Below are 24,647 nucleotides of genomic sequence, written 5' to 3' on the forward strand. Positions count from 1 at the left end.
TCCCAGCGGTCATTGGGCAGAAGGCAGGATACACCCTGGACAGGTCGCCAGTCCATCGCAGGGCAGACAGACAGACACAGACAGTCACTCACACACTCACACCCAGGGGCAACCAGTCTAGACTAATAGACTAACCAGTCACATGTTAACCAATCACAGACTAACCAGTCACAGGTTAAACAGTTACAAGCTAACCAATCACAGAAGAACCAATTACAGGCTTATAATTTCCTAGCTACTCAATCATAGGTTAACACATCATTAGCTAACCAATTAATTGCAGATTAATTAATTACAAGATGGCTAAGCAATAATTTAAGCATGGGATACAACCTGACTTTGGTACAAGGGACTTGGAACTGTTAAATGTATTTCACTGTGATTTTATGCCTTTAAAAAATATAAAGAATCTCTTATTGTCCTGCAGTCTGAAAGTCAGTCTCTGATACTAACTGAAACTGTTCCTAGATTGTTCACTGAAAACTACATTGAAGTGATGTGATGACTGAGCAGAGTTTTTGGTTCAGCGCATGAGGAAAAGTGAAAAACTAAGATGTTCTTAATGTTTGCACTTATTTGTCCTTATAATCCCATCAGGTAAGAAGATTATTTAAATGATACTGGTCAAAAAGAGATTGGAAAAAAAAAGTTAATTAGCAAGTCATTTTCACAGATCTAATAGAACGACTTACATGCCTTTAACATTCCCTCTTACATAACCACATATAACACAAGTGAATAATCCTGAGGCCTCCGTCTCACCCTCTTCAGAGGCTGCAGGCCTGGAAGACAAAAGCCTAGAAGTTTAAAAGTTAGACATTCTATAATGTGGAATGATGTGTACTTATAAAGCCATCAGCAGTACTTTGTTCACTGATTACTGATCAATGGCCAGTCTAGCCTGCCTTGGCCTGCATTCATTGGCTTGCAAAAGTTTCTGAGCAATGCCCAAGACAATGGCTCTCCTCGACTGGACAAAACAACTGAACATCTTGCATTTTCCCAGTATAATGCTATTGTGCCATTGCCTGGTCTGTTATCGGTCAGGTTGGGAACCATGCGAAAGCCAGTTATTCATGCTGTGATGTGTTTTTGGTGGATTTTACTGAAGTGAAACATGTTTGGTTAACTGCAGTGGTAACTCCTTTATTTAAGCAGGGTAACATAAGAAGAACGATACCACACAAGAACAAGCACAACCACATATTTACACAACACATATTTACAAACTTTTTTGTTGCTTCCTCAAATTACTTTCCTTATTACTTTATCTCAGAGCGTGTCACTGCTAACACTAGTGGACCTTTGTCTATAGGAAACGTCAGTCTATGAACTGAATGACCCTTTCACATGAGCAGGCCTTCAGCTGCTGTCTGGATCAGTCTGTATTTTGATGTGTGAGTGTATTTCCATATCTCCTTCCAAAGAACTGTTTATATGTTCCTGGAAAGATGCAGAATGATCAAGAAGTGTGTTTCACTCCCCTTTCCATGTCATATGTGGATGTAACTGTAATAATAATAATAATAATAATATTTTTAATAATACTAGATTCCATTTATAATTCACTATTCTTAACTACATATGCTACAAACCTATAGTTAAATCAATAAATACCAAATTAGGAAACAAAATATGAAATGTCCTTGAAGGTAAATCTAAAATTAAGTTAGTCATGAAGCTATCAGAACAAAACCTTGTATCTCTATTTTTCTTCTTTTGTACTTTTTTTTTCACAGAATTTGAAAATGCCAATGAGCCAACATTTCATGATGAACGGACCAACAGAAATGCTCCAAAAATATTACTAAAAAATCTAGTTCTATCAACTTCCTTTCAAAATAAGAATGTTTTCTCCATCTACTGTAAAGTTATCATTTTGGAGAGACGAGGTTTTGTTACAACAGCATATACAGTATATACAGTGGTTTATAAATAAGTCATAAACACCATTAAAAAAACATTAATAAGCGAGTGAGCTTATTTTAATACTGACTTATAGAGAAGACCAAGTAAGATCAGTAACCAGTAAGAGCTGAGCTTTAACAGTGTAGATGAATGCAGGCTCAGGATGCGCTGTAACTGCTTATTAATGATGTTTTAAGGTTTTTGTATGACCTAATTAGTAGCCATTAATAAATTCATTTTATTACTATCCATAAACGCTTCGATAAATAAAAGTCGACTTATTGTAAAGTGGTACCAATACATTGTTGTTTTCTCCATCCCTGACAGAGTTCGTCACACAAGACAGATATTCTTATATGATTTTTTTTATGTCTGCTGAAGAGTCACGCAATTAACTGTTGAAACACTGGCATTAGATTATCTACCTTTGATATCTGGGAGAGTAGCGGCCAGTTTTGCATAACATTTTCACCCCTGTGTCACAGCTGCAGTTTGGAATAACTGCACAGAATACTACAAATGTGGTTACTGAGATGGGGTGGTCTGTTCTTTGGAAAGAGCTGTATGTATATAAATGAAACTTTGTTGATATAAAACTGATTTTGTGACAAATAATCAATTAGCAATTCCATTTGGCACAGATCTAATGGGATGACCCGGTAACTACCTGCATATAACGAAAAAGGATAATCCTCCATCCCGCCCTCTTCAGTGGCTGTGGGCCTACAAGACAACAGCCTAGAAGTTTAAAAGTGAGACGTTGCTGGTTGTAGGTGTTTCTGCTCTAGTACATCTGCAGTTACGCACAGCCTCATCTAAAGCTACTTCAGGAGTTCTACCACCTTCACCAGCATCTAAATGTTGGAGACAGGTGTACTGAAACTCTGCAGGAAGGCGAGAAAAATGCTCGCTCAAATTGCTTAAAATGATTAAAACGGTTTCAACTACAATAAAAGGTGAAGGTGATGAAGAAGATGAGGAATCCTTACAGGTTCAAATAATGCTTTATTTAGTAAAACGAAAGACCACACACTCAGCAAAATGAAATCACTTAACAAATGCGTGCAGCTCATCCGAGCAGAGTCAGTTGTGTCATTTTTTTTTAATCGGATTTACTTGATAAGTCTTTGCTCAGTTGAATACAACTTGATACCTTTCTCTTTAGCTCCTGCATCACGTATTTGCCTGTTTTCTATATGTTTTACTCTCCCTCTTCATGCTGTTTTTCCCCACTGACCTACCTTACCTACATCTCTCTGACGCTACTTGGTTGACTGTCTAGCTTCATTACTGTCTTCTGTAAGTATGTTACCACCTTCCCAGCTGCTGAGTGTGTTTCCACGTTGACTGGATAATGAATGGATAATGACTAATTTATGAAGATTTAACCTGTTTCTTCTACTTTTATTCATTGAACATAACCTATGATGTTAAAGCTGGCCTATGTAAGTTTTAGAGATTTGGAGACCTCTCTGGTGAAAAGGTGTAATTGCACACAACATGCAGAAGGACATCGTAATGTCAGTTGTGCTTCGGACCACTTCCTCAAGCGGATGAAACTGATAATTGCGAGTGTGTTGAAATAGAATCTAACAGAACTCAGTCAACTCTTAGTGAACGACGTGTCATCCAAGGATATGAGTGAATGATCTACTATTGTCATATCTTCATCAGAATAATGTTGATTTTGTGTTTGAGACCTAAACATTGAGCTGGACCTTCTTGGTGAGTCTGGGTTTGTGATCTTAATATGTAAAGATATGTATAACGTGGTCCGAATGACTCCTGACCCAATCCCCCTGACCTTTAAATGATTATTTCTGATTATTTAATGCTTTAAATGTAGGAGTAATATATTAAATGATATGTCCTGTTAATTAAAATATTTTCAGGTAACTTTTGATGATTTACTTGAATTCTTTGAGTTTGTTGAATGCAGGGGATTCACAAAATAAGAATGAAAAATAAAAATAAAAAATGCGATAGCATTATATTAGAAAAATTATTTTATTTTTTTAATACAACAGTGTTCATATATTAGCAATATTTAAAAATATTATTTGTTTGGCATATACCTGTTTTATGAGTTTCTTTTTCATTCTCAATCTGTATTGAACACATATTTCCATTCTTCACACCAAACCTTCTGGAAAAAAGAGAAGCAGAAACGTCTATGGTTGCCTGAAATGGCATATAGCAGAATAACAAGCACAAAGTTAAATCTATTCAGCAAATGGCAGTTTACTTCCTATGTGTAGCTCACAATTCTGCAATCAGAATAAAACCAGCATTTACCAAGGAAAGGTGAAATGAAGTCCAGGCGGCCGCGGAAGCCTCCTAAAGTCCCATCCCTTTCTCTCCCCATCTGTAACTGCTCCTCCACAGACGGGGCAGGGAGCTCGATCAAAAACTCCCTCATTCCCACCCTGCCACTTCAAAAAGCAATTAATCTGCTGGCAGCCAATCAACAGCTGTCGTCCTGAGCGGTGACCAATGAGGTGCTCTGGCACGTCAAGTGCTCGCCCAATCCAGACACAGCAGTCTAATCTTATCCATTGTCATCAAGAGAGGGTCACATATGTGTAAGGTGGTTCTTATTTATGACCTCAGAGCAAGGAGCTGGCTTGAGGGCAGTCGTGGGCCAAAGGGAGAGTGGAGGTTAAAGGTGCGAGATATCTGCTGTTGACTTTGCAAGCGCTGCGTGAAACATGGAACAAAACAGGTGAGAACTGCCAGACTTTGATTAGGCGGCCAAGCACTTTGAGGTTCCATTTAAGCAGAGGTGCTCAGGTTCTCTAAAACGTGAAAAAAAAAAACACCTGGAAAGGACTGAAAAAGAAGGTGAGCAAAGTCCAGCACTCTTCAGGAGGGTATCCTGACCTGGATCGGACCACCCGTGGACATTTTATGTGATACAGATCTTCATCAAGTATTCACCCTGGAACCATCGTTACTGGACAAAGAGGAGGGACAGACGCTGGTTCCAATGGAGCCTAACATCTCGGGGACTTTCCTCTTCAACAACAGCCTGAACCAGTTCCCCTCAGAAATCAAGGCACCCATGTGCCAGTATTCCATGTCCAACACCTTCTACAAGCTCAGCCCTGCTAACCTCAACGCACAGCTGCAGGCAGGCACCCCCCATGGCATCAGCGACATCCTGAGTCGCTCCATGGTGGGATCCCCCACTAACACTAGCCTGATCCCAGGATACTCCACCATGGGCAGCTTTGGGACGACCATGCCAAGCCCGGGTGTGTATTATAACCGGGATTATGCCCCTACAGGGCTGGCCACTTTCCCCAAAGCCAGCGCCGAGTGTCCAGGGGTGAAAGCACGAAGCAGCTGCTGGGCTGATGGAGGGTACGACTGGAGGGGAGGAAGACAACAGTGTGGCAACTGTAAGAAATCCTTTATTTCACTGAATTAACATTTTCCAGAAAGTTCTTAAAAGTGTGATCTAAACTCTAATGATTATATTTCATAACTACAAAGTTCTACAGAAAATTTGGAAAAGATGGGAAACAGAGCTACTTTTACTTCATATCACTGCTGTTGGAAGAAAACCTTGTAAACCTTGTATCATAATGTGAAAGTGCCTTTTCCCCTTTACATTCTGTCTAAATTTCATGATGAATGGTCCAAAAGAAATGGCCCAAAATGACTTGAGGAAAATGTCCAGTTCTATTGACTTACATTAAAAGTAAAGTGGGTTTTTCTTTCTCCTGTGAAGTCAAAATTTTGGAGATACAAGTTTTTCTTCCAACAGCATAAAACAGCAGCAGACAAGCAGATAATGCGACAGCAGTGCAGAAGTCAGTAAGTCAATACAAAGTCAGTGCAGTAAATGCAGACTGTAAAATATCCAGTATGATGTATAGAAAAACCTGGGCACACTTGAAGTACCATAGATGGGGCAGTGTAAGATCTTATATGATCTTATATCAATGCAGGAGCTTACTTTGTTCTTACAACGAGTACATTTAAAATAGAAAGTTGTACAGCTACAACAAAATATGATAACTAATATCTAATTCTTTTTAATAATTATTTAACTTATTTACTGATCTAATTTTTACAATTATTTATAAATAACTGCTGGCATAAATATTAGAAACGTTTAAATGATCTAATTATCTAATATCTTATTATCTAATATCTTTTGTAAACATTGTATCGTGTATAATTTTAAAACTAATTACATTATCTATTAGCTTTCTAATAAACATATTTTCTTTCTGTGAAAGAAATCAAGATATACTTATGTGGTGACCTTTACTCTGTAATTGAATGATTGTAAAGGTCTGAAGATACTATTTTTTGTTAAATATTTATTGTTTAATATTTGGAATGTCTGATGAATTTTATATTCAGCAGTATAATAAAATGAACTGAAATAAAATGCATATTATTTGACAGTGAAAAATACAATCAGTGGAAATAAGTGGATAATCAGTTTTAATAGTCAAAGAGACTAGTAGTCTAGTATTAGAGACGAATAGTTGACTAATAATCCAAGATATACACTGTTAATGAGAATGAACATGCACTACAAGCTATTTGCACTGATGCTGATCATTTATAATTAATATGATACATTAACCAAAAAATTCCATACTGTACGTAGCATAATGTTTTTTTTTAAGTACTGTTTTCTTTATTGTATGCAATTAAACTCTTGAACCCTGTGCAAAGTCACTAATTGTATTGTTTTCAGCTAAAATGACACAATCACCTGTGATTTAATCTGGGATTAAGCTTGAACATCCCAATCACACAAAGCCATTTCTCTCATTAATGGAACTCTCTCAGCTGCCCCGAGGCCACTAGCAGTGTGACGCATATCAAGAGTACAGAGTAATTCCTGGAACAAAAGAACCAAACACAGTGACTTCAGATTCAACAGTGTTCATTAAACCTGCTCTGTTTCCTCAGCAGACAGCGGACACTCAGCAGAGACGGCGGGCAGAAAGAAACACACCAGGCCCACGTTCAGTGGACACCAGATCTTTGCCCTGGAGAAAACCTTCGAGCAGACCAAATACTTAGCAGGACCAGAGAGAGCCAGACTGGCGTATTCACTGGGCATGACCGAGTCACAAGTCAAAGTAAGAGAACACGGACACATACAAACACAGCCAGTGGATTATTGACTGGACACATACATTAAACGAACAATCATTTCAGCACATTTCCATGTAGTTAGAATAAAACAGAAAAGCAGCTCACTTAGAGAACACTGTGCACTCGAATGAAGCCCATTGACTTTGATCACGAGTATGATTTGAATCAGCGTTTTCTGTTCTTCTCTAATCACTGTCTGCAGTAATCAGCTGTACGCTTCAGATGGACATTTCCATTAAAAAAATTTAATGCTGTTCACAGCAAATCATGAAACTTCTGGATAATGTCAGTTGGTATGGAAAGCTTTTCACTTTGATTTCCTCAATTATTGAAGGCTTGTTGGAGAATTTGCAGATGACCTTTTGCAGAAAGAAGAGTCAGTGCTGTCCCACTCTGAACCAATGGCTTCAAATATTCTCTGGAGGGTGTAAATCCTGACTCTGAGAAGGCCAAGACCATCAGTGAAAACCAGTAGTATTTTGGGCTCAGCCCTTTTTTTTGCAGAGGGAGTGTAGATACAGATTAGGTGGAAAAACAACAGAGCAGGGCTGTCCAAATTATGGCCCATGAGGACATTTCATATGGACCACTGGAAAAGGTTACCCTAACCCCACCCCCACACACAACGAGAGAACAAGCATATTTTTAGTAACTCATATAACTGATTTAATTCACAATTTTTTTTCTATTAAAATTGGATTTTTAAGGCATTTTAGTAACACAATTTAGTGTAAAACACATTATTATTAATACATTATTCCTTACTTAATGTATACTTTTTGTTTTTGGCCCTCAACCTACCATATACACAACACTTAAGCTCTAAAGTACACACATAGTATATTAGTTTCATAGCAGCAAGAGAGCGATTAAAAGTAGTTACTGATCATTTTAGTAGTTACAGGATAATGGATATAAATATTAATGACTTAATCAGAAGTTTTATAGATTATATCTTCTCTTTCTATGAGGTGAATTATGGCTTACTGATATTTGTATAATACTTTCTATAGCTTCGTGTGTTCTGTAGATCAGCTGTTCTCAGTGCTGGTCTTGAAGTACCACTGCCCTGCACAGATTAGCGTCTTCCCTGCTGCTATAACCAGTGCACATTAGCAAAGGCTGCCATAGGACAGTTTATACCACTGAACACCACATCTACACACGGTCACTGTTGTTAAGGACTGTACATTACTCCAGCTCTGACCTGTTGTCCTGTACTGTCATTTTGAATAGCTCATTGTAAACTGCACTGAATATTTTACAGGAGAATTGCACTGATATTTGTCAATGTAGTTCAATGGTTGAGATGTAAACAAAGTCATTCAGAGTGTTTTGGTGTGAAGTGGTTCAGGTTACAGAAACTTTCTGACTCAGATTTTTTTACAGTAGTGCTAAAAGGAGCCAGTGGTTGTGATGTAAAATATGGGAAAATCAAACAATGAAAAAATAAGTTTCTTTGGGGAGAATTTTACTGTACAACACCCTGCATGTACCTCTCAGCTGTGAATGGGTTAAAAAAAAAAACGCATTTTAGATCGAAACCTTCTCAGTATTATCAGAAAAGTTAAGTCTCATCAGGCAGAGTATTTGTAAGCATCGTGTATGGAAACATACCACCACCGATATCATGTAAGATTCAAGATTCAAGAGTTTTATTGTCACATGCACAGCAGAAACAGGCAGTTACACTGTTACGCTGTTCCTCCATTCACCAAATATAATCTTACTGTAATCTGAGAATACAAACATAGAAAAATATAAGAATAACACGAGAAGAAAGAAAATTAAAGTTGCATGTGTGCATGTGCAAGTATATAGAACACCTGATACTGTCAAAAAATTTGACCACATCTGTTTATGGTACTCTTCACATAGTATCTGGTGCTCACCACATAGAATCAAGTGCTCACCACATAGCATCAACTGCTTACATGTTGGTATTGGGTGCTCACCACTTAGTATCTGATACTCACCTGACAGTATAAGGTGCTCATCACTAAGTATCTGGTGCTCACCTGATAGTACCGGCTTCTTACCACTTAATATCTGGCTCTCACCTGATATTATCTGGTGCTTGCCAGATTTTTACCTAAAAACAAATACACCACACGTCCCTTCAGGAGCTCCGTATACTGAGATACAGTCATGTGCAAAGGTTTGAACACCCCTGGTCAGTGAAAATAAGTGAACGCATCCTCTACAGGAAACGTTTTCCTGTAAATGTTAGTGCACAGTTTCGGTTTACTTGCTAAGTTTAACATCCTGGAAAAAATAAAACATTTGCATTTGTAAAATGTATTAAATGCACCATAGTGCTTTATTTTTGTCCAGCATTTTAACACGGTGACGTGTCATTAGAACATATTACTGTGTTAAAAATGTAAAAGTGACACAGCAGTCACTCCTGCAGTCAGTCACACAGCTCCAAATGCCCTGGAGTGAGAGTCTACTTTATTATTTGGTGGACTTTATCTCCACATACGCCTGCATGCTTCATAACAGTGGTCTGTCTTCTCCAGGTGTGGTTCCAGAACCGGCGTACGAAGTGGCGCAAGAAGAGCGCGTCTGAGCCGAGCTCCACGCAGGCCAGCCGGGCGGAGAGCGGCCGGGACGGCTCGGAAAACGAGCTGGAGGACGAGGAGTACAACAAACCGCTGGACCCCGACTCGGACGACGAGAAGATCCGCCTGCTGCTGCGCAAACACCGCAGAGCTTTCTCTGTGCTGCGCCTGGGACCCCACCACGTCTGATACAACACGCACACACACACATACCTGACACAGTGTTTACCAGAGGTGGGTAGAGTGGCAAACTCACAGGAGCTGTGTTTTTCAATGCAGTCACTTTGCACTGAAGCAAATGATGTGTTTACTTGATTCATTTCCACAGGAATAAAATAGAACAATCCGTTTGGCACGTTCTGGCAGCAGCTGTGTTGATGTGATATATTTTATTCATGTGGTAATGAATGAATCACCTTAGCAGAAGAAAAATTAGCAAAAATCTGAAGTATCAGGTCCAAAAAAACTGCTCTTATTATCAACCCAGCATATAGGAACTGAGGCGTGTTTGTCTCTTCTTGTTGGGATCCTTTTGGTTTAATTTAAAATGCTAGAGCTTGAAAGAAGCAACAGCAAAGCCGTCTAGGAGCCGAACCACCATAACAGAATGAACCTGAACAGAAATGAAGAAATTAGTGACTAAATGTAAAGGACTAAACTAACTGAGTAAAATGTAGATTCCTTTCCTCACAAAATAAGTCAGAGTCCTTATGTACATGTAACTTTAGCTAAGTAAGTGAAGCTGGTTACTACCCACCTTTGATCCTTACACTAGTACAGTGTACTGTGCAAATGTCAGAGACCACCCATCAATCAAGTTCCAGTCAAAACAGGTCATTCATTTTTCAGCCCTAGTAAATCTGAAAAGCCTCAACAACTGAACAGATTTTGCTCCAGTATTTGGTCTATTGACCCTTTGCCTTTATTACAGCTACCATTCTTTTCAAGAGACACGCTTTCAGCTTTCCAAAGAAATCTGCAGGGATATTTTTCAGTCTTAAAATTTGGTTTTTCACCATTCAGGATTCAAGGGTGGTCAGTCCATTGTTCTTTGCAAATGTTCTAATTTTTTTGCCAAATTTCTTTTCTCAGTAAGAGCTTCTTTTCAGCTACCCATCCTTTCAGACCCATAGTGTTGGGTTGTCTTCTCACAGTATAAGGATGGACAGAAACACCTGTGGATTTTTTCAGATCTGAAGCAAGACTGGAGGCTGATTTTCTCAAAGATGAAAGCTTTGAGTTTATCTGAAGGGGACTGTTTTGGTGGCCTATGCATTTGTAGATGACTTTATTACAACCCATTGTGTGCATGGCCTTTTCAATACGGTGGGGTTTATATGCAAGTCGCTGCTGATTGGGTAACATCTCTGACACTCCCATCGAAGAGAACAAACGAACTTCAAAGCCAAAACAACATATTGCACCACTTTGACGAAAAACATGGTGTTTAGCCCGGAGACTGTAGCAAGAAACTGAGATAGAACGTGTCTCAGGTCTAACAAGGTTGCCTCATTTTCTCAGTGTCTGTTTTGAGCCTTTTAGCCTCTTAATGAGTTCCATTTTTTGGTGCATGTAGATCTTCTTGTGTCTACTCTCTTCAGAAACCTCTCCTCAAACATGAAAAACGTACATTATGGCCGTCTTGAGTTGAAACGAAATAAATGAAGGGTGGTCTCTGGCTTCACACTACTTCAGATTCAGCAGAGATATCTTTAAATACACTAACCTTCCTTCGTGACTCGAGGAAGTTTGAGTCTGACGTAAACACTGTACTGTATCCCATACACTCTCATTTCTAGTACTTCTTGTTTCAGCCCTACATCTATGTACATAATTTCCAAGAATATGTCTATTATTTATTGAATTTGAGAAGCTCTTCAACATGTTCTTAGAACAGTGACTCTTTCGTCACCGATATGTATGAAAATGTTAAGCACGTCTCGGTTATGCTGTGGTGAGCAACGTCAATAAATAATAAAACTGAAGCTGTGCAACAAACTGGTGTGAGTGATGACTGTGCGGCAGGTGAACGAGTGCATCTTCAGCAGGATTAGGTAAGGAAGCTCCATGAGGCCCTGATTCAGTAATGATGGAAATGGAGCAGTGAATCTGGGCAATAGAGCTGTGGGCTTATTAACTTCTTTTCTCAGAAGCCTTAAAACGTTATTCCCTCCCATGTTTTCTTTAAATGACAATTTCTTTTAAGACATTTAAAGTTGTTTTTTATTGTGGCAGGTGTACTTGATTGATTTATATAAAGAAAGCTGCAGTTGTGTTGTCCATTTTGCCTCAGCATGGCCCTCTTTGTGGGGAGGTGTGGACAGTTTTCACAGCAGGGGGATCTCACCCCTCCCCTTTCACCCCTCATTGCTCACTTGCAGCTCAACACTGCCACAACATTTCACACACAGAGAGCCAACACTCTTTTACACGGTCAAATTGACTAAAAATAAAGATGTTAGTAAATTTACAGATAACAGGAGAGTTTACAGTGAAAGTGTTCTCAGTATCGGTCAGATTCAGTAAAATTATGGTCATCTAATGTATTAGAAATACTGGCTTTTACTGTAATTTAATACTTTCACTAGTCATTCTGACCTACTGTATTTTACCATAATAACAGTACTGATCATTAAAGCATCTAAAAACATGGTTTCAAATGTTAAACATATTGTTTTTATAGTAAAGATCTGGTGAAGAAAGTGTATGTCAGTTTTATGGTTTTATATTTACTCATATTCTTTCAAAAGTTATTCACTTACAGTAGTTGGATCCTGCAACAGGTGGCTAACGCAAATAGGAAGCAGCATCTAGCTACACTACATACAGCAGCGTAAAAACCTTCGTAACAAGCACTGTTAACAAATTTAGAAAAGCTTAAATAACCGGCTTGCTGGGAGTTTTATCTGCGACTCAGAGCAGCAGGAGATCAGTCACGCTTTGTGAGTGAGAGTAGCTGATGTATACATACCGGCAGATCTGACGCACAAAATTTAGCCCCACTCAGATCATACAGGTGAAAAAGACAGAGCAACAGAGTTCTTTCTCTGCCAGTCCGAACATTAGATAGTAGAAGTAGAAGTAGTACTATCTTGAACATAAGTAGACAGTGGCTTTAAAATAAACACAAATGGCTGTGAAATAAAGCTGATCTGTTGTTCTATTGTGAATTGCCATTCTTTTTCTGTAGATTAACAGCAGCAGTATAAGAAATACAGAAAAATGCAGCATATGTGGCTCGTTTATATACATTCAACCTAAAGAATGATTGATTTTTTACAGTGCTTAAAGTACAGGGAAACCATTTTTTTCCAGCTTAGTTACTCTGCTAACAATTATCTGATAATGTTGAATAAAAATATTGAGACTATACAGCCGCTGTGAACAGCCAATATTGTGAGTCAGCAGAAAGTGGCTGTAGCAACATTATAGCTATTTAAACATATTAAAGCAAAAGGCTGCATTTCATCCACCACTTAGATGTGCAACCATCAATCTATTACAATCATGTTGACCATTATTTATATATATATATATATAGTGTAAACTTAACAATAATGTCTCTAAAAGGTTTATCCTATAATACCAATGAAACAAGTGGTAGGAATTAAGTGCTGTGGACTTCAGGTTGTGCTCGATGGATAAAACTCATTACAGTGTACTTACATTGTCATTACACTGTTGTTATATTCTTAAATAATAATTAATATTATTTACAGCCCCACTATCAGAGTATATTAAAGGTCAACCCCCAGTTGTGAACTTTCATCAAGTACATTTTAATGTTCTCCTACTTTCCATCCCACTTTCAGAACACTGCGTCTGAATGTTTTTGAGAGGTTTCCTAGGCTGTTTTGTTCTGCCGTGACAGAAAGGATGTCAGTGCAGCTAACAATAAAAGCTGTATTTGTTAGCCATGCAGTAACACCCTCTTACTGATAAGCCTTTATAAAGCTATCTGGATGTGTTTCAAGAACACCTGTTTCAGTTATGCAGCAGAGAGCAAACACATTATTCACAGCATCTGTGCGTGTTAACGCGCGGAGCTGGTCAGCAAGGGCTGTGTTTTAAGAGAAAGACTGATGTTTGTCATGTTTAGTGTTTGAGGCCTTGAACCTTGAGGTGAGCATCCAACACATCAATCCCACAGTTGTAGCGAAATGGCTAATCTTTGACATAGTCTGTTATTGTTAGTTGGCATTGTAGATAAATGAAGTAGGATCTGTATTAGGATCTGATATAATCACAGAACAAGTTATGGGGTAATTATTTGGCCACAGTGTTAGAAAACGTGAATCGAAAGTTGCTGAGCTTCAATGCTGCGCCCATACATTCTGCTGCTGTCATATAAAAACTTTATCTTTTTGTTTAGCATTTGAAAACCTTAGTTGCCCTTTATGTGAAGACGTGATGCTAAATGGACCAATAGAAATGTCCCAAAATGACTGTGAACAGAATCTCATAACATTAAAGGCCCATACTACAATTTTCATGTACTTTCTCCCTTTTCGGCTAAATTTAGAACATTTTTTATTTACTAAAAATCCATGTTTACATGCCCATTTTCCAACCTCTCTTTATGCCTTAGAATTAAACAGACTTGCCTTTAAGACTTATATAAGCTCAACAAGCTCTGTTCTGATTGGCTGTCATGTTTGTGCCTCATTCAGAGCTGAAACTCTCCTTAGAACTTCAATGTGAGTGGGCGGAGCTAAACCGCTGTAGGCCGAATTAGTGGATAATATGGAAATGAGTTCGTGTGACTTCACAGAAACGGTGCATTCATAATGGGATGCTTTTGCAACTTGTGGACTGGGTCCATACAGTCCATGATATGGGCTCATTAACTTAAATGACCAGGGCCCGCCAGCAGGCCCGTTTTATTACACACTTCTTTAACAGCTAAAATAGCTCAGCCAGTTTGCATTGAAGTCCCTGTAGTAACTGAGTACTAAGCCTTAGTATGTAATAAGCCTAGACTTAGGCTAAAGGGGAACTCCATCAGTTTTCCAAAATTTCTGTATAAATCTATCATTGAGATGTGAACAATGTCATTCAGCGTGGTTTGATGTGAAATAATTCATTGTGGAGAAACTAAGTGTCACAGATTTCTCAACAATGGAGTTGATAGGAACCAGAGGTCATGATGTCTTCCACCCACTATAGGTGAGGTCCTACCAAAATTCAAGTTAGCTTACCAGTAAAACTGGTAGTTTAGTCAGTCAAAAACATGTTTCTTTCAGCCCACATGTAAGGCCTTCATTAGATGATGCAACACAAATATAGCCATTTCATTTACTATCCAAACCCACCAGTGAGCCCACACGTCTGCCGAGTTTTTATATGTAAAGCGCCTAGGAGACGGCTTAGTTGCCTTTATGTGCGCTGATTTATGTACTGTATTTTCACTTTTTGGATAAAACAATGCCTTGGCAGCTTTTCTCTGTTAATCATAGCATTCCCTACCAAAGAGCACCTTTTGTTGCATTTTCCATTTTCTTTATATTTGGTTTGGTTTTTGTGTGTAATGTTCATAAAGGTGAAATTGTGGCTAATCTGAAAGTTTTCTTTGCAGCTGTTTGACTAAATATGCTCTGCATGTAACTTGCAGCCATGAACTGATTCATGTTTTAAATACATTTTATGACAAAAGCTTAATCTCAAAACTACTGTAAAATAATGTCTCAGACAGAAGGTAACATCTGTAACCATGTCATGTAATAACTTTGTATATAATAATCACTTCTATAACTTTGTTTTTTATGTAGTAGTTTTTAGAGGTGTTGGACACTTGGTCTTCACAGACACCTGGTTCCTATCACTCTGATTCAATGAGTGCGATTACATGTATTTCTGCAGTTATCTGATTATTCAAATGGTCATTGAAACAGCATACTCTGATTTCTTAAACTGGAGTAAGGTCTAAAAATCTGATTAATACTGGATTTTAGCTCAGTAGTCAGATTTCTCAGTGCATGTAAACTTACTCTGATTTCTTTCGAATTTCTCAGTCGCTCAGACTGTGGTACAGGAAATGAGCAAGCATAGTTACTGTGAGATGGCAGCAAAACACTTTTGGAGTGAGGCTGAAACTACATACTCATATGTACTACATATATTTTCAGGTGAAGTGGCTTGATATTTTAAGAAAGCCGTGGCTTGAAGTTTGAATTTACATTACATTTACTTTCCTTCTTCTTATGTGAGTTTAGTGGTGGGTTGCAAAGCAGATAAGATGTTTACATCTTAACCATTTAACTATGCAGGCCTTTTAAAAGTTTGAATTTTTCCAAAGAGAACTGCTTCTCCTGTTACCCTTTTGGAGATATTTTTTGTTTCAACAGCGACAATTCACTTTGCTACTCTGCAAAAACTAGACAACCAAGTGTTCTCAGTAAAGCAGATACTCCATTCTTTTTGTTAACAATGACACACCACACAAGTCTCAATGAATATATACACTTTATAAGGAATTAAAACATACAGTTTATATTAACATACACTTTTGAAAAAGAAACATTCATTTCTGTTATGATCATATAGAACGACAGGGATCTTAAGATTAATTTCAAGGTTAACTTGCTATTCAGAGGTACAAACAGACAATGCGGTGAAGCTTTCGGCCACTTAGCATTGCGGTCTAGTCATTTCTAACTGTGCATTAGGCTAGAAGCTTCATACCTGCCAAGTCATGTCAAAGGTGCTGAATATGAAGCTAAAAAAGAGGAAGCGTAAAAAAGAACAAGACACGTTTGGCACAGTAACCCCTGTACACCTGCAGAGCTGAGTAAGGATAAGAGCTCGTTTTAGATTAGGACTGTAACAATACGCTGTGATATCAGTACAGTAGGTATTGTATTTGAGTTCTGAGTGCTGTAGCATATGGATATGATTGTTAAGGTGAACTCTTTTGGTGCCTCTGGAACCGCAGAACAACCCCGTTCCTCTATTGACATCTTTCCCCTTCACCCAGCACTCAACAGAAATCTAAACCTGCCCCATCACAGCACCATTAATCTTCTCAAATGCGTTAATGGTGAAGACCTGGGCTACAACAACTCAGGATTTAAGTGGTCCTTCTCTTTCACAGCCTTTTAAATGCCATTGATCTGCACACGTTGCCCAGATCTGTCTGTCTGAGCAAATAAAATAATACAAAATAAAAATGCAAAGGAAAAAAACTGTGGGTTAGTTTCACCTTGAGGTGGATTAGTTGAGGTCTTTATTGGTTTTGGATCAAAGACATGGGAGGACCATTTGCTAGCTTTAGCCATCTTACTTTAAAAAGCCATGTGTAAGACTGTCTCATTGTCCTGATCTCTTTTCAAGGAATTTATAAAATTAAAGGAAAAGAACTGAACCAGTTTGACAGGAGTCAGTTCAGTTCTTCACTGGGTTTGGGCCAAAGCCATCGCAATATGGCATTTTCATTTATTAGTAATAGCTTTAAAAATTAGTAATTACTTTAAAAAGCCATGCTTACGATGTTATCATCATGGTTTTTTATAGGAAATAATAAAACATAAAAAGTTGGACCTGTTTAACGGGAGCTTTGTTGAGTTCTTCACTGGGTTTGGGCCAAAGCCATTTCAATATGGAATTTTTATTTACTAGCATTAGCAGTCTTAATTTAAAAAGCCATGCGTGAAATATCATCACCCATATCTCTCCATATTTCTTTAGGAGGAAATAACAAAATAAAAGAGAATTAAAGGAAAAAAGTTGGCCCAGTTTGATGCGAGTTAGTTCAGTCCTTCATTGGGTTTGGGCAAAAGTCATATAAATGTGTCATTTTCTTTTGCTAGTTCAAGCCATCTTAATTTAAAAGGCCATGCATAAAATATCATTGCCCAGATCTCTTTCCAAGGAAATAACAAAACAACATAAAAGGGAAACGTCTGGACAGGTTTGATGGGTGTTAGTTCAGTTTTTCATTGGGTTCGGGCCAAAGCCACTTCAATATGGCATTTTCATTTACTAGCTTTAGTCATCTTACTTTTAAAACCCAATGTGTGAGATATTATCATTGCCCATATGTCTTTAAAAAGAAATAACAAAATAATAATAATAAAAATAAAATGAAAAAATAATTTGGACCTGTTTCACTTTGAAGGGACTCGTTCAAGTTCTTCATTAGAACTTTTACAAACTATTTTAAAGAAACCAAGCTTACAACTAAAAGCATTGTCAAAAGTACTTGCCATATGAATAGTGCTTGTTCTAAAATTCAAACAATGCTACACTTTGTCCAAACTTTCTGAAGTGCTGCTGTACCACATACACTTTGGCCCAATCCCATTTCACCCTTTGCCCCTACCACTTGGCCCTTAGCCCTCCGTTTTGCGTGTTCACGTCTAGGGTTAGGGTGTCCCAATTTTTGTTGAGATAGAGGGGTAGGGAGAAGTGTTAGGGCTACATGGCCCTCTAAACGGAGATTTTTCAGAGACACACTCCAAATGCAGAGTTATGAGAACAAAAGAAAAACCAGCAAGACAGCTTCACGAGTGACCAATGAAACCCACAAATGTAAGAATTTCCTCTGTTAACAAATTACAAAAACCACTGCATTATCTTTGTTTAATGTTGTGTCAATGTATTATGGTCATGTTCCTCAAAACAAGCACAAAAAATTGCTAATAACATGCTAATGTCTCAGTAGCTAGCTAGCTAACTTTCCTGTTCCACCTTAAATAATCTGGTAGTTCTGACGTCTGAAGTGCCAGAATGTTGCTGCTGCACCATTTAAGATATAATGGGAAAATTTGAGCAAGAAGCTGGCGAATAGCTGATTTCAGCTTCATAACACCAAAGATTTAGCGGTGGACGATAATAATTAATTGTCTTAAACCCCTTATTTGAAAGTATATGATTCCCTAATTGTAACTAAAGCCCAGCAGTGAGGAGCTGAACTTCCCCCTTCTCTGCTATCACTGAGGACAGGCCGGGTCACCTACAGAGCAGCGCTAGTAGCCTGTTAATGACGCAATGCTTTTTTAAAATTTTATTTTATTTGAGCGTTGTCCCATTTCACAGGGCAAGATTTCAACCACTACCCCCTGTAACTCAGTTTCAAGGGGTTAGGGTGACACTCGAAAACAAAGGGTAGGGAGAAGAAGAAATGTGATTAGGCCTTTAAGTGGTCAAAGTCAACACACAGACAGTGTAAAAGAAAACAGATCATCAAGAAGTGAAGATGTGGGTAGCTACATAAGCCTGAAGAGATCAGAAGCTAAGAACAGTGCCATACGGTTGCTGCTTATGTACAAAAATATAAATTACACTTTGTGAAAATGTAGTGTTTCACCAAACAAACACGGACGCCTCTCATTCATGGACATCACGGCCTTGTATTGGACTTTGGGTTCAGAATGATGCCCTTGAGAGCAATATATTATGTCCACCATACCATGAATCAACTCCAACAAGTCCATTATTGACAAACGGCCCATGTAATTTAACCTTCGCACTTAAATTATTGATCTGCTTCTGATTTGAGAATGCCTGGCTTGGTGGAGGTGTTGGGGGGGGGTCATTCAGATTACATGGATAAAATCAATAAGTTGTAGTCGAGTTGAACTAATGACTCCCTTGTCATATCTGTGTAATCGTTCTTGTGCCCACTTAAATGATAGTTAATGAATATTGATGGTGATCAGTGGATCTAATTACGTTTGAAATAAAGAAATATCCACAGCCTTTAAATGGTCAAACTGTTGTGAGTTTGATCCATGATGTATTTGTAAGCTGCAAAACGCTCTCATCTATAAATGCATGTATTCAAACTCTAGTCTTAATTACAATTCCTAAAAACCTCTCTGACCCAGTATATACAAGTGAAACAAATCAGATAAAACAATGAGTAACTGCCAAGTAACATAGAAAGGAATACACGGAAAGCTATTCACAGTCCATTCTATCACCACAGAAGAGCCAGCATACAGTTCATTGCCGAAAGGGAATGTTGGACAAAATCAAATAATATGCCTTGCCACCAGATAGTAATATAAGTAAATACAAAAGGCAAAAGGAAAGGGCAGCTGAGTATTTAAGTCAGAGTGACAGTTATATAAGCAACTACATATGCTTTTAAAGTCACTGCTGACTATCAAGAATTAAACAATACTGAACAATAATCAGATGAGCAACTTAGTTTCGACAGTCAAGATGGAAAAATATCATCACTGTCCCTCCAAACCTCGCAAATCCTTTTTTCCCCCATTTAGAATAACTTCTAGAATTCTTCTTTAACTTGCATTCAGAGTTAAGTATGCTTTCCTCCTTTTCTTTTACAGATTTCGAACGTTATGCTCCACTGTGGAAGAACTCGCTCCTTGCTGAGTCCATTCTATGAAAGATAACCCAGACAATGACGAGATTCAAACTGCATGCAGTCCGCACAGCAACAGTATACAGCTGTATATATATATATATATATTCACAACCAAAAACAGAAAAAAGTATCTTAACTTTCAAATGTATATCCTAGGGCTGCACAATATGTAGTTTATGCTACAAATGAGTCTTGGAACCAATTACAATGGTTTTCTACCCAATCAGAAAACAGGGTACTGTACAGGTCATTTGTTGTTCATCAAGGTACAAACAATGTAAATATACCTTCAAAGGCAGAACAGTGGTTTTAAATGGGTATTTCTGCAGTTTTTCAAAATGTCTGCGTAATTAACTAATTTTAGATATACATACAGTCATAAAGAGTGGTTTGGTGTGAAATGCCTGTTAAACTTGCAGAGTCAGAATTGTTCAGAGCAGTGGTGATGGGAACCAGACGTCCAAAGCATTTAACACCTTAAAAAAAGGTCCAAAGCTACCTTACAGAAATTTATTAGACAAATTGGTCATGAATACACTGCCTGTTGCTGGAGACACTGGTTTCTGATAGGCCTGAGAGAAATATTTGGCCCAAAAACACATTTTTTAATTTTTAAAGCACCATTCATGTTGGAAAGGGTACATGCAGGGTTTTTAAGGGTAATAGTCCTGTAAGACATAGTATTAAGACCGTCAGCAACATCACATATGAAAACTCGGAGGACATATATAGTCTCACTGGTTGTTTTAGATAGTGAGTAAAATGGCTATATTTGTTTTGCAGACATTGTGATCCCTGGTTCCTATCTCCACCAATATAAAGAAATCAGAATCCCAAGTTTCTCTATAATGAACCATTTCACACCAACCCATTCTGAATGACTTTGCTTATATCTCAATGACTGAATCAGTGAAACTGTCCTGAGTTTTAAAGATAAACTACACTCACTTTCTACATTCAATTTTATAACATGTTTTAAAGCAGACACAATAAAAAGCCTGGAGTTACGACAGGATATACGGAGTCAATGTTCCTTGAAGGTTCCTGTGAGGGTACCACCCCAGTGACAAGAGGGATAGCACCCCAGTTTAGCACCCCTTCTGAGTGTACTGTCCAATCGCAGTTCCAGATGAGCATTTTGTGAGTGTTTTGATGTATCAAAGCAAATGATTGTATTGCAAGGCATATAAAATAATCACAATACTAGTATTTTGGCCGTAAGGTGCAGCCCTAGGATATTCATATATCACGTTAAGAAGCATGACTTATCTGTTGTCTTTCACAGCTCCTAAGTGAATAGCTGTATATTAGTATTCAGTAGTCTGCTCAAGCTCTAATTAAAAGTCAGAGGGCCTGTCGGCCTGCGCCGCTCTCGGCGGGATTTCCATATTTCACACAGTGCGGATGGCTTTAGAATTCATCCCTGGTGGTCCTTGCGTACATATTCTATTGATCTGATAATATCTGAGATACAGCGCCTCTGAGACACTGAGAACCACACAGACAGCCTGGTGTGCAGGCCTGAGAGTGGATATGCACAGCCCTGCTAAAGGGCCCGGAGCAGTATCAGACGTTTATAATAAAGTACTGTGCACAAGTCAGAGACTTCCTTTCATTCAATTCGGCCTTTGCAACAAAAACAATATATATGACATTTTTGTAAGCATCATATGATGATAATAATAATAATAATAATAATATTAAGTTCAATTCATATAGCGCCTTTCACAAACCCAAGGACACTTGACACATCCAAAAACTACAGAAAAGAAAAAAAGGAAGGTTTTTAGCAGAGATTTGAAAGAAGACAGAAAAGATCAATTACGAAGAGTGAAAGGTAGAGAATTCCAGAGTTTTGGGCAGCAGCACTGAAAGATCTGCCACCCATAGCAGAAAGTCTAGTTGAGGGAACTGTGAGGAGTCCAGAATTAGAAGATTGGAGAGCACGAGAGGGACAATATAAAGAAATGAGATCAGAAAGGTATGCCGGAGCCAGACCATGTAAAGACTTGAAGGTAAGAAGAATGATTTTGTACTTAATCCTAGAACTAATAAGAAGCCAATCCAACTGTCGACGAACAGGAGTAATATGAGCTGTGCACTTGGTGGAGGTAAGAACCCTGGCTGTTGAGTTTTGTATGTACTGAAGACAGTTGATTAGTATAAGTATAGTATATTAGTATGATTACATAAGCATGGTATGGCACAGTTTGATGCTCTGCATTTAAAAACACTAAAATGTAAATAAAACATATTTAAGCTTTTAACATAAAAGGTTGTACAAAATAAAATAGAATAACTGGTTATTCAAAAAGGGCGGAGTTGTTAATATATGGTTTACCGTTTGAGGTGCTCACTTGACATACTGTCAAAAAAGCACATAAAGCACAAGTTATTTATTATTCAGTGTCAAGAGAAAAAGCAGAAACTATATTTTTAACAGCCCCAACAACTAAATATAATATGTTTTCAGTATTTAGTGTTCACCCTTTATTGTTATTATTATTGCCTTTATTACAGCTTTGGTTCAGTATTACAGCTTGTGTTCGGTTTTTCAAAGAACCTGCATTTTTTTCACACCTCCAGTCTTAGAAGTTGGTTCCATTTTCCACTTCTCACAATTCAAGTAATCCCAAGCACAAATTTAGACTCATCAGTGCACAAAAACTATTTCAGATGTCCACTTTTGTTGTTCTAGTGCAAAAGTTCTTGCTTTTTGTCTATTTCCTTTTCTCAGTGAGGCTTTTTGGCTGCTACACATCCTTTCAGACTCATACCGTTGGGCTTCAGAGAGTTTGAGTAGTTGCTTGTATGAATGTTTGAAGGGCAACAATGTCTGTGATTCTATGGGAAAAGCCTTTGTTGGGAGGTTACAACAGGTTGGTTTTAATATTGGGAAGATGAAGTAGTTAAAGTGACGATAGGTATAAAAAAAAAGAGTGGACAAATTAAATACTGATAGATTTGATATTATACGTAGTGTTGGAGGCTTTGTGCCATTTTTTGTGAAATATTATAAACTTGTACTTAATGACAGTTTTGACTGCAAATTAAATAAAGTATAGTCTCTGACTTTTACACAGTATAGTATATCTCGCTTTAAATTCAGCCTTTTGGCGAAACATTATAGATATCTGGACTAAACAACCCCAGCAAACATGCAATGTGTGATGCAAAACACGGATTTAAAGAATAGCTTGTGCGATTGAACAGCATGCTGTACGTGACTGGAACTGTCTTCTGTTTTCAGCATGCAGGAAAGAAGGAAAGCAGTAGTACTAAAACTGAGAGAGCGTGTAAACCAGCTTTACATGCTGCAGGTTTTGGTCAAATAAACAGTAAAACTGGCAGCACAATAAACTGGAGTGTCTTGAGAACTGTAAAACTGTACAACCTGTGCACAAAGGGTTTGTTTCTTCTCTCCTTAACCTTAGAAACAAAAAAAACATTCCCTTGATCTGTGTGTGTGGAGGGGTGGGTGGGCTTGGGGGTCTGTGCAGGCTGTGAGATACTGTATTATGTGAACTGCAATCCTATGTATTTAGAGACTGTGCGGCCTCTAATTTCCTCTTTTTCTTCACTGACGCCCACAGCAAACCTACAGAAGACAGAAGGAAATCAGAGACACTTTGTTACTGACTGAGCAAGTACATTTTGTTTTGTTGATTGCTGTTTATACATTCATGCTCTCGGCACACTTGTGATGAGATGATTAAATTACTTTTTTTAAATGAAGCCTAGTGTTAAGCATAGTGTTACGCCTAGAGTGAAGCTGTAAATAATTCAGACATTTTAACTGTGTGCAGAATGAAGAACAGAACTGTAGACTCTAAAATGCCTTTGAAATCTGTGTAACACTGGGAATGAAGTTATAATACAATGAATATTAATATATGATGATTCTTATTCAAAGGGAGTGGCTTCCACATGTTTGTGCAAAAGGTTTTGATGCGTAGATCAAATCCACAGACGTCTGAACAGAAGAGTCCATGGAAAACATATATATTAAATAAATAAATGAATATCCTGCAGGATTTCTACAAGCCTTGTACAAATTCACCTTGATTTAAATAGTGACCAAGAAATGATTCTCCTTGATTTTACTTGTTTTCACTTTCTGCTGTTTTAAATTTTTCAGAAATCTAAAAATTTTGTTTATTTCTACATTTAAATTTAAAAATTCAGACATATTGCATTTCATGAACTGCAACAATTATTAATAACAAACTAAATGAACATTGATTTATTGTATAATACAGTATTACTCAGTAACTTCAAAAAGGAAAAGACCATGAAATGTCATGCATTACAGTGATTTTACCATGCAAAGGGGATTTTTCAATAACACATAAACATCATAAGATCAGTCTCTAGTGGCTTATTATAATTTTCTTATTTGCTGTATTTTATTATGGCCTAAACAAAGATGTTATGCTTAGTCCTAAATTACATTAATTTCTTCAATGCCCTCAGTTCTTACATCCACGGAAAGAAATTTTAACCAAAGTAAGTGAATTCTAAAATGGTCTTCGATTTACAAAACCACTACAGAATTCCAACCTTTTCTACCCAATCCTGACTAACAACAGCAGAGCTTCTTCCACAATGACATAAAGGCCACAAGAAGACTTGTCTAAACCTCTGACAGCGGTAGCCTATAGAACACACATAAAACTGGCAGCAAAACAAAATCACGGCAATAAAAATGCCAATACAGACCA

At 37.8% G+C, this 24,647-nt stretch overlaps 2 protein-coding genes across 4 annotated transcripts in view; one reads left to right on the forward strand and one right to left on the reverse strand.

Annotated features, from left to right (window-relative positions):
• The first annotated feature begins 4,504 nt into the window (after positions 1-4,504).
• nkx6.3 (NK6 homeobox 3) lies at positions 4,505-11,645 on the forward strand. 2 transcript variants are annotated; one of them, XM_037536128.1, is made up of 3 exons: positions 4,505-5,309; positions 6,847-7,016; positions 9,555-11,645. In XM_037536128.1, exons 1-3 carry the CDS (start codon positions 4,895-4,897, stop codon positions 9,783-9,785), a joined length of 816 nt encoding a protein of 271 aa, XP_037392025.1. In that variant the 5' UTR covers positions 4,505-4,894; the 3' UTR covers positions 9,786-11,645. The 2 variants fall into 2 exon arrangements, with proteins under 2 accessions (XP_037392025.1, XP_017551769.1); XM_017696280.2 differs by having other exon boundaries at positions 6,844-7,016; positions 9,555-11,644.
• A 4,396-nt stretch (positions 11,646-16,041) lies between these two features.
• Positions 16,042-24,647, reverse strand: part of inpp5l (inositol polyphosphate-5-phosphatase L) — a 50,235-nt gene continuing 41,629 nt past the window's right edge. For both annotated transcript variants that reach the window (XM_017696409.2, XM_017696410.2), the window contains exon 16: positions 16,042-23,524. The gene's annotated coding sequence lies outside the window, so the exon portion shown is untranslated. The remainder of the gene's footprint in view (positions 23,525-24,647) is intronic.

The sequence above is a fragment of the Pygocentrus nattereri genome, chromosome 29 (genome assembly GCF_015220715.1).
Source record: "Pygocentrus nattereri isolate fPygNat1 chromosome 29, fPygNat1.pri, whole genome shotgun sequence".
NCBI lineage: Eukaryota > Metazoa > Chordata > Actinopteri > Characiformes > Serrasalmidae > Pygocentrus > Pygocentrus nattereri.